Raw genomic sequence first — 11,535 nt, forward strand, 5'->3', positions numbered from 1 at the left:
GTGTCGTACCTTGGTCTCCCTTTAGTGCATTCATGTTCTGGCGTCTACGTGACACACCGACCAAACCTTTTCGTTTTCCTGGAAATTGTATCGGCCTTGGCCAGCACGTATATGAATGTATAGCAGCGACATGCGGCGTTGTATTAGCATTTAGAAACATTTTTTTGAAATATTTAAAAGCTGATTTATTTTTTAGTAACACATTATGTAATCGTCATTTTAAAGAATCAATAGAAAAATCTGACGATTTGCTGTTCTTGCAATACAAATGTAAACACAGCAGTATAATGATTACTAATTTATGTTTATCCGTTACTTAAATTACACTTGCAGACTCGTAATGGACTTTTCATATCTCTATTATTCCGTCTATTTAAAAACGGTCACTCCTATGAATTTTGTTACGATTTTATAATAGTAATCGTTTTGCTATTATTTAGAATAATTTCTAGTTTAAGTTCTTTCATGTAACGATCGTCAAAGTTTATATAGAACCGTTGTATTTTTTGGCACCGTGTAGAAAACCCATGACACACATTCCAGCGAGTTTTACCTGTTAAAACGTGTACTGGGAATATCAAGGTGCACAAGTGTAAGATCGATATGCTAACGATTTACCTGAAAATACTTGAATAGCTTGGCTAGTTTAGACCTGACAGTGACTAGACTGAACTTGTAATATGATCGCGCGCCAACCGTGTGAATAGACGTGTCTTTCTATTTTGTGTTACTGACAGTACACACATTAAACACACGTGTGCTAAAAGAATCTTTAATGTATCATTCTATGAGGACATTTAATGTCATGGGAAAGGTGATGTCGAGCTACACACATAAATATCTTTAAAATTTTAAATTAACATAATTCAATACACAAATAATTGTAATAAACGAAACATATAATCAAAACATTGTTTTCATACAAATACTTTACTTTAAATCATGCGTCAATAAAATAGAAAGTGAAAAAATAACAAAAAGGTTATATATTCACACCAGGAAGTATTATTAAACCAACACCCAAAGTGTAAATACATGGAAAGCCCATACCTCAGAACTGTTTCATTAACATATTTTTTCTATCTAAGGTAAAGCGTACAAATTACAGTAAGACATAAAATAAATTCATAAATATAGTTGTCTAAGCTGCTGCAAATATGAGTTTAAATAGTTTTGAGCGTGAAAATCGATTACAGTTTTTAAAAAAAAAATATCGAACCATAAAACAAATCAATATCAACTACGACACAAATAGCCTTATAAATCCATAAAATAAAGCTTATCTGTGTGGCGGGCCGGTCATGCTTGCCTTGTAAAATGACAGTGTGTAGTACTTTAAAATGACAGCGTGTAGTATTTGTCAACTTCATAATTTTATTATAGTAGAAATGTTTATTGATATTTGTTTTTAACTGAATATACGAGAACACACAGCTCTCAAAGTCTTTGTTTCTACTGTATTTTATTGGTTAGCAACAAGTCTGTTTCGCTAAAAAAAAAGAGAGAAAATTTAAAATCTTGAATCAACGTTATTAATTTTGTTATTTTAAATTCGGTATTGTTTAAAAATAATTAACAAAGTAAACATTTTAAGTTTAATTTAAACATAAAATCTTATACAAATGCAAAATGTGTTCACCTACCAATTTTAAAAAGTTATGTTGTCGAATGTAACTTACATGTAACACTTGTTGACATGCATCTTTGATAACATTTACTTTGGCTTCATCCGTGCTGGTACAGTACACGCGAACTTCAACTTCTCTCTCATTGCGAGGGGCCAGAATCTTGCTCATCTGTGACAAACAAACAAAAAATATATGTAACTTCAACTTCTCTCTCATAGAGAGGGGCCAGAATCTTGCTCATCTGTGACAAACAAAAAATATATGCAAGGTGTCTTCCGTAAATTAGTCACGCACCTAGGAGGCAGATGGAAATATGATGTTTTTGATGAAGGTAGTGAGGGTGGATGGGTGCTTAAAAAGAGACGTAGCATGCATTATGTTTTTCTTGTAGACTACTAAATCCTATTAAAAAAGTGAAAGCGAATTTTATTTACTTAATACATTGTATTATACGTATACGTTCGACATTACCTAGAACTATTTATAGCATTGACTGTATAATTTAACAGTAAAGCATAAGGCACTTCATCGGAGCATTGAATTTCGGCTATCCGAAACAAAATACAGATGAAAATTATAGATATTACCCTGATTATACTGGTTGGTCATAGTTAAATAAGTGAAACAAAACGTTATACTTGCCTCATTCGGCTTGAGTTGTGAAGCTTGATAGACGTTACCCTTTCTATACACATTTAGTCTATCAAGTGAGTAGTTTTCACTCAACTCAAAGTCTCGACGAACGATCTGAAAATGTACATCATGTGTATTAAAAACATGGATAATTAACATGAGACTTAAAATCAAGTTGCTAATTTCTGTTTAAAACTTTTTAAAGTTCAAACTGGTTCGAAATTTTAAGATAAATACTATTGAATTGTTAAAAAAAAACCCACCGAAATAATCAAGTAATAATATGTTCAGGAACTTACGTCCACAATGAAGTCCTTATCTTTGAGCTTATTTGATACTTCTTTAATAATACTGTTTTTAATATCGTCTTCATTTTCTCCGCCATACTTACAATAAAAATAAAATCGATTTTTTTTTACAAATTTAAGATTTAAAAAAAAACAACAACATTAGAACAGGGCGGGGAAAATATTTTAATAAGAATTAAAATACTACGAGGACACTACAATGTTTATTTTGATTTAAATGTTCAAAGAATGTAAAATAAAAATAAATCTTAATTTAGGTGCTAAACTTATTACGGTAGAATTTTTTGTTTAACTTTATGTAAGATATTCTTGGAAAAGATTATCTTCCATTTGAAATTTCTATAGAGTCCACCTAGACTGTTTCTCGCTCATACTGCGAAGTTGCCTTTTGGACAAATTTTAAACCATCTTAGCGCGTGAGTCTAAATTCCAATTAAAAATTCCACGTATTTTAAAAGCGTTGAAGTCTATAAACTTTTCATAGCAAAACATATAATAAGTTCAAATATTAAGCTCGGTGAAACCTTTTTTTGTAAATTTTATACACTACTGATTTTTATAGTGATTTAACTTCATCAATGTTTCAACTAGGTTTTGCAAGCTTTTATTTAACTTATTTCCTCGGTCTTAATCCTGTCAGTCTAGATCGAAACCAATCAATTTCTCTGAAATTCAGCATTTGGGTCAAGACCCAATAACAATGCAACATGACATTAAACTTTACTTAATTTGATGACAAATTATTTTTTAATGAATTAATTAAAATGCTAGTTTGGTAAGTCTCGGCACCAGTGTGTTTGATATAGCCTTCACGTGGTTGTGTATTCAAAGTGTGATATATTTTTAGTTTTTATTACATTAGGGCTATAGATCTATCAATCTATGTACTTGCAATTGTATTATTCTGTGTAATTGTGTGTATGCAATAAATAATGATCCACAAACAGCAACGGCGTTGTGTTGATGCCTCTCAGGGTCAGCCCGTAAACACACTACGCCACAGTGAATGATCATTACCCTCACTGACGTAGTGTTACTACTCCGCACTACTAAATAATTATTAGTAAAGGTATCCATATAATTATAAAGTGACCCACGCTTTTCTTTATAGTTATTTTAATAGTAGAGCATTATTATAAATTAAAAAAAATATTTTGTACTTTTTAGTGCATTATTACATAAAAACTTGTTATTATAAACTTTTGTATGCGATATTTTTTTCCAATGTAGTGGTCATTTATTCCATCTATTAAACTACAATACCTGTTCTAAGTCGTCTGGTAGTATTATCTTGCTTTCAAAAGCCGTTTGATAGAGTTTCCGACTGAATATTCTCTCAATCATCTTCTTCGATTCTGCAAGTTTTGCATCATTGCTGTATAAGATCTCGAACAGAATATTGTCCGTCAGGCGCATTAAGGCTGCAGGGTCTTTATGGCACTCAGACAATTGGTATGTTCTAAGATGGATAGTATGTTGCATTTCATTTTTGGTATATAAACACACACACACACACATATATATATATATATATATATATATATATATATATATATATATATATATATATATATATATATATGTGTGTGTGTGTGTGTGTGTGTGTGTTTGTGTGCGTGTCTTTCAGTCTGTCTGTCTGTGGTTCTGTATATGTCTCATTCTGGTCTGGGCTGGTCGTCTGTCTGTCTGTCTGTCTGTCTGTCCGTCCGTCTGTCTGTCTGTCTGTTCGTCCGTCCGTCCGTCCGTCCGTCCGTCCGTCCGTCCGTCCGTCCGTCCGTCCGTCTGTCCGTCTGTCTGTCTGTCTGTCTGTCTGTCTGTCTGTCTGTCTGTCTGTCTGTCTGTCTGTCTGTCTGTCTGTCTGTCTGTCTGTCTGTCTGTCTGTCTGTCTGTCTGTCTGTCTGTCTGTCTGTCTGTCTGTCTGTCTGTCTGTCTGTCTGTCTGTCTGTCTGTCTGTCTGTCTGTCTGTCTGTCTGTCTGTCTGTCTGTCTGTCTGTCTGTCTGTCTGTCTGTCTGTCTGTCTGTCTGTCTGTCTGTCTGTCTGTCTGTCTGTCTGTCTGTCTGTCTGTCTGTCTGTCTGTCTGTCTGTCTGTCTGTCTGTCTGTCTGTCTGTCTGTCTGTCTGTCTGTCTGTCTGTCTGTCTGTCTGTCTGTCTGTCTGTCTGTCTGTCTGTCTGTCTGTCTGTCTGTCTGTCTGTCTGTCTGTCTGTCTGTCTGTCTGTCTGTCTGTCTGTCTGTCTGTCTGTCTGTCTGTCTGTCTGTCTGTCTGTCTGTTGTATTGCTTACTTGGCATGCTGGACCTACTTTTTTCTGAATCCCTCCAGTTCCATGTGTGGGTCTGCTATTTCAAGAGCTTTGTTCACCCTGAAAAAATACGATCAGTTCAACAGACTTTGAATAAGAAGAAAGGCATAAAAACAAGCTACACGCACAGCTTCTAAATTTCTTTTGTAGACTTCCTTAAATTCGAAAAGACAATAATTCTTAATTTTGGGTGTGTTGTTTATTCAATTTTTTTTTAATTTAGACATATTTTAAATTTATGTTTTGGGGGCCATATTCTTGCGAAACTTTGAATGAATACAGATATGTTAAGAATATCCGAGTTTATTTCAAGTGCTATTTATTTTCCGGGGTTTTGTCGATTACAAGTGAAGCAGAGAAATGCTACCGAAAAGAATCTAGTTAGATAGAATGTAGCACAGCTAGCCCTGATGTGTGCCAAAATGAAGAGACAGTTTGACTCACATTGCCTCAATAGCAATTTTGACCTTGTGCTGGTAGGCCAGCTTGTAAAGTGTGTACCGTGTATAGAACATGTTGTACAGGTTGTTCAGCTCCTGGAAGATTTGTGTACATTTTTAATCATGGCTGTCATAATTTTACACGTCAAAAATAATTTAAAGCAATATTTCAGGTGAAATACAGAATTTTAAAAATGATTTTGTGATTATATGAAGCCAAATGCAATGTAAACGTAATTGTAAACGTTTTTTCCAAAATAAATTGATTTAACAATGCTGAATACCTTAAGTCTAATATAAAACACTGTTAAAGTAAAGTACGTCAATAGGAGATCAGTAAGTTAAAAAATGGTTTGTACAATTTTCACATTTTTGTACAAACATTTTCCATTGACATTACTAAAGCATCTTTAAATTAATTTCAAAATTGGAAAATAAATTGATAACTTACTTTTTCTCGCGAACAGATTTGCATCTGGCCATCAACTTCTATAACTCTGGCAAACTTCATGTAACGGAAATAGTCGAAGTTGTTTTTAATACCCAGATGGTGGCAGTCTCTGGCGATACAGTCGAATTTATCCACGTCAATGCCGTTACGTTTGTTTGAGACTATCTGTATCAGTAATGATAAACCACTGTTTCACCATAAAGTAGACAGAGTCGTATTTAAATAGACAAATATTCCTAATGGAAACAAAAATTAAACAATTCAAGCTATTGATCAATACGCATACCTCATACAAATATTCTTTTTCCTTTCCGCGTCCTGTTAAAGCCCATTTCTGAGCAGAAAACGATATCGTATTTTTAGATAAAGTTACTAACTCAACGATCAAACAAAGTATTTTAAATGGTATATTTTTCTACGACTTATAATAAAAGCATACATATTATGACTAAAAACATTTGTCACACATTTCAATTTATTGTATAGATAGAAGTTATGTTCACCCCGTTATCATTGTACTTTTTCTTTCCCAAGATCTGTTCCTTTATAAATTCGATGTCTTTGTCGCGAAATTTGTAGGTGGTTGATAAAATCCCGCTACCGTCCTCCCTATACAGGTTGTTGCTGCTCAAAAGGTACTCAAACATCATGACAGAGCGCTCCTCGCGAGTCTAGAGGTTTCGTTGTGAAATGGCAACATTATTTATTATTAGAATCACGCTATTCACAACTTAAATATGTCAGTTTGTTTATAATCTTTACACCACAATTGTATTTATTATCGACCATTTGGGCCATGTAATAATGGCGTTGGGATAGGCGTTGTCGGGTCTGTAAAGCACATCGTTGCTAAACCTATACGTCCCACGTTCGAACCAGCGGGCAGCATAGGTTCGATAGCTGGGACAGTAACCCATCTATAAGAGAAAACTCTAAAAGAAAGCAACGGATACCTTGTTGAAGTTCTTGGTAGGACAAAAGCTATGAAAGAAAATCAAAAGAAAAAGTAGGCTCAAATCTGAGTCAATGGCCGATATGGTGCATGAAAGGTTGACACGTTATAGTCTATATGATAGTGTTGGAGAGAACTACGTCCAACATCACAATTAAACACCAAAAAGGTAAAGAAAATTTCTTTAAAATCCTGTGGTGTAACCTTAAAGTTAAATCAAAACAGATTGTTGTGAATTAATAGCAGCAAGCAATACGTTGGCGTATGTTGTATTTTTTATCTTAATTAATTAAACCTAATATATTTTTACCTCGATACATTCCTCTTTGTATTTACGCATAAAGTGTTGATCATAAAAATGGGATAGAATTCCATGACCTAAAAATAATTTAGATATTAATTAAACAGAAGGCAACTTATGTAAAATAAAATATACATATTATGCTGTAGTCGGCCTATACCGTATTTGTTATTGGTTAAATGTTATGTTCGATACTATGAATCGAGGTCATTACCCCTGCTAATCGACCTAGAGAAAGGTCGACAGGTGGGTGATCTGGGGGGGGGGGGAAGGGTTTTTAGTTGGTAATGTTCCCTACGAGATACTATATACATACGTTCACAAAACCACAAGTAGTCGAAGTTACATGACTATACATACTTAGTTGAATCTAGAAGAAAATGATTTCACAATTGTCTAATATAAATATAATAGATAAGCCGTTCACTCATATTGACATAGAGATTGCGATAGAAAAACTTCTTACCCAGATCATGACAGAGAGCAGCTATCTCAACACATAGGATATCTCTCTCTGTAATCCCAAGGAAGGGCTGATTTGATCGGAGTGTCCGCACAAATATACCGGCCAGGTAGCAGGTACTAGGTAGATCAAAACAAACATAATACTAGCCGTTTAAGTAATGCAAGATGGAAGTGAAATATTTTATTTGCTAATATGTTTTAATTATTTGTAAACCTCACTTTACTCAAGAATAGCAACATATTCAAACATATTAATCATCTAGGTTCAATATTACACAGTATAAAAAATGAATGAAATATATAGCATAGAGTATAAGTTTTTCTGTAAACAATTGTATAAGAACGAATATTATTTAATTTTAAGTGCAACATACCCCAATGAGTGCTCAAATCGGTTATGTGCAGCCCCAGGAAAGACGAAGTAGCCCATGCCCAGTTGTCTCAAAAACCGCAGCCTCTGGAACTGGGGCGTGTCCACTATCAGCTGACAGACTTTGTTGGTCTGAATGTGGCCATGGACTGGGTCGTTGTACACCTTAAAGACATCACTTAACATTACACACGCGGCTCAAATTATAACAACTTCGTAAATATTCATTTTCGTTTAATTTTAATTTAAACTTAAAAATTATAATTAAACCAAAGAATTTGTAGTATTTCGAATACAACCTAAATAGACCACCACCATATAAAATAACAGACATACCGATATACGTTTTTAAAAAAAAATCATATTTGGAAAACAGACAGCGCAGTCAAATGGAATCTAATGAAATACTAAGGAGTATCCGATATTGTTATTTCTCTGATCCAACAGCTATATCGTAACTCAAAATATCGATGGAAACAATATCAAATTTTGAAGTACAACAAACAGGTGTGAGACAAGGATGTTTGCTCACACCATTGATGTTTTACTGGAAATTGACTAGATATGGAACACACTAATGGCAAAATATGTACATACATCAAGTGAATAAAGCCTCAGAACTTATTATATTATTAATAATAATAATGTTAATAAGATAAAAATAACAACAACCATGATATCAAAATGGATATCACACATTGAAGGCTATCAATCAACCACACTTGGCAAAGGAAAAATTCTAAAGAGAGTTGGATAGATAGGGCAGACCATTAAAGTCTGACTACTTGTTGAGATACGTAGGGCAGATCCATCAAAACATGACTATTTGTTGAAATCAACAAGGAAAGAATAAATAGGTAGTAGCCCAAAATGCAACGAAGGACGCCTAGGGAAGTTAAACATGAACAAAAATCGAGTTCTTAGGCCAAGTGCCATCTCAATCCTAAAATCGCCAATATCAAAATCACAAATGTATGGTTTATAAAGACCGAGATATAAACATGACTTCTTAGATTTACTATACATAATACTCTCATATTTCGCTATTTTATTTTATTTTATTTTTTAATTAAAGAATGGTGATTTTACGTTACTAAGAATTACCTTTAAATCTATATCTTTAAATGAAACTATTTCTTCCTTTCCTTTGCCTTTGTTAAGTGATTCTCCTAATGTCTTTCTAATAAATAAAACATTAGTTAGGTCATGAATAGTTTACAAACATTGTGCCATTTTAACTAAATATATACACAGTGGTTTAAATGGGAGCTAAAAATATCTCAACAGGTATCGTTTATTGTATAATAGTTTTTAAAATATGTTGGTGCAATTATGTGTATAAACGTATGTGTTATTAATTAATTTCCCGTTAGAAGCAAATTACAAATTTAAATAGACTCACACTTTTCGAGATGTTGACGGAGATGGTAAATGCGTTTCTTCGTTTTCTGTCCATATATATATATATATATATATATATATATATATATATATATATATATATATATATATATATATATATATATACATATATACATACATATATATATATATATATATATATATATATATATATATATATATATATATATATATATATATATATATATAATCAAGAAGACAAATATAGTTTATTTTCAACAAAACTACATATATTAAAATAATGATGACTAATGAAAGGTAAATAAAGCAAAATTTGTTGTTTTCTTACAATATTGTCTAATGAAGTTAAATAGAATCATGACAGTAATAGCTCAAAGAATAGCCCTAAGACTGATTATTTCCAGACAATTGTAAATATTTTACAACATAAAAATTAAGTAAACAGGTTTAACGTGAAAGTACTTGGTTAATCAATCTCAAGTATTGTTGAAAATATAAACTTTGATTCTGTGGTCATAATGCTAATAATTAGTTTAAAAAACGATATAGCAGAAAAATAATGTATAAAGCATGTTTGCAATCAAATATCACATTTATTTTCTCTATTTTTTTAAATACCTTTTTCATTTTTCGCCTCTGAGAAATCAAGTCTCCCTTTGTCACGTAAAGTGTGAAATACTGTATTCTCAGCCATCTGGAATTAAATCAACCGTTGTGATTACGACCTTCACAGAAAAAAAAATTAATAAAATATAAGCAACTAAAAAACTATTCAATAGAAATACTTAAATAAAAAAACTCCATTCACTTGGTAATAAAACTAAAGCGCCCATGTTCAATGTTAAAAGTCGCCACAACATGGTTAAACACCTCAACACGTCAACTTAACAAGATGCTCAGAAAACTGACCAGAAGAGGCAAAAGTAATTGTATGTACAGATACACCGTGAAGAATAGAGTATTAATAATTATATATATATAAACATATATATATATACATATATTTTATAGATATATGCTTTTCATACATATAGATATGTATGTAAGTATATATATATATATATATATATATATATATATATATATATATATATATATATATATATATATATATATATATATATATATATATATATATATATAAGTACAAACGTAAATACACATTATGTATGTATATATATGTACTTTTTTATACATATCAACGTTTTTTTTAAAGAATAAAATATTTTTCTCACCCGTGTATAGATACGTGTGATGCCTAATAATTTAAAATTAATATAATTAACTTAATGTATGCATAAACTCAATCATTGCAACACATTTCTTTCTTTACCTCAGAAAACAACGTAATCTCTTGCACACACTGCCATATAGTTGTCTAGCTATTTGTTTGGCAATCGATCAGTTCACGAGTGACACGAAGCGGCACTAGAAGGTTACACAACACAGCATAAGCTGCTTGGGAATGTTCCAGTCGGCTAAAAATAAAGCTTCGCTGATCGTGTCTGTATCTGATATATATATATATATATATATATATATATATATATATATATATATATATATATATATATATATATATATATATATATAAAGAGAGAGATAGCATTTATTGTCGAATCCCTATGTTTTTAAAAAGTATCGGTAAGACACTTTAAAAATGTTATCACGTTAAAAATGTTATACATAGATTTTTAAAAAAAATATTTTTCAAAAATTGTATAGCTTATATTATATTTATGTATATGCTGTAAAGAATCCACTGCCAGTTGTCATTTTAAAAAATAAATTTGCCGACTAAACATAAGACCGTTAGACCGCATAGCAAGCAAAGAAGATATGGGTGACTACTGTTTGGGGTAGGATGGATAGGCCATCAGATGACGACAAGTTGAGACAACCGACGTCAGCGCTCGCCTGCACCTAAGTCAACGCTGTACAATTTGTTTAAACATTTTCCAATATGATAATACGTATCTTTAATTTGATTACACAAAATATCGTTGAATGAAACTTTTCGTTTCTGTATAATATTGATGTAATGTTGATTTCTAGTTATAGTAGTTTAACAAAATAATGCCAGGACATTGGGAAACACGTTGGGAATGTCAATATAAAGAATTGACAATTATTAACATTTTCCTAAAACGCGATCAAGTAATCTTTCTGATTGTCTCAATTGCAGAATTTTGTCGGGTAGCTTTATGCCTGATGGGCTTTTTGAACACCAGCCTCTTTCGACCTTATTTATAGCAGACCTTTTCGTAAGTTGATCTTTTGTCAATGTCACACTTTCGTCCGTGT

The 11,535-nt window shown here is 32.1% G+C and overlaps 1 protein-coding gene across 2 annotated transcripts; it reads right to left on the minus strand.

The window, feature by feature from the left end:
• Window positions 1-822: 822 nt before the first annotated feature.
• LOC131938310 (deoxynucleoside triphosphate triphosphohydrolase SAMHD1) lies at window positions 823-10,638 on the minus strand. 2 transcript variants are annotated; one of them, XM_059296312.1, is made up of 17 exons: window positions 10,565-10,638; window positions 9,850-9,925; window positions 9,251-9,296; window positions 8,953-9,028; window positions 7,853-8,013; window positions 7,480-7,595; window positions 7,023-7,090; window positions 6,264-6,431; window positions 6,047-6,094; window positions 5,761-5,925; window positions 5,314-5,405; window positions 4,870-4,929; window positions 3,833-4,028; window positions 2,561-2,647; window positions 2,271-2,375; window positions 1,680-1,796; window positions 823-1,489 (listed from the first exon to the last, which is right to left on the minus strand). In XM_059296312.1, exons 2-17 carry the CDS (start codon window positions 9,923-9,925, stop codon window positions 1,463-1,465), a joined length of 1,608 nt encoding a protein of 535 aa, XP_059152295.1. In that variant the 5' UTR covers window positions 10,565-10,638; the 3' UTR covers window positions 823-1,462. The 2 variants fall into 2 exon arrangements, with proteins under 2 accessions (XP_059152295.1, XP_059152296.1); XM_059296313.1 differs by having other exon boundaries at window positions 10,467-10,582.
• Window positions 10,639-11,535: the final 897 nt, after the last annotated feature.

Source organism: Physella acuta, unplaced genomic scaffold, assembly GCF_028476545.2.
Source record: "Physella acuta isolate Inbredline_101_S28 unplaced genomic scaffold, ASM2847654v3 ptg000241l, whole genome shotgun sequence".
NCBI classification, from domain to species: Eukaryota; Metazoa; Mollusca; class Gastropoda; family Physidae; genus Physella; species Physella acuta.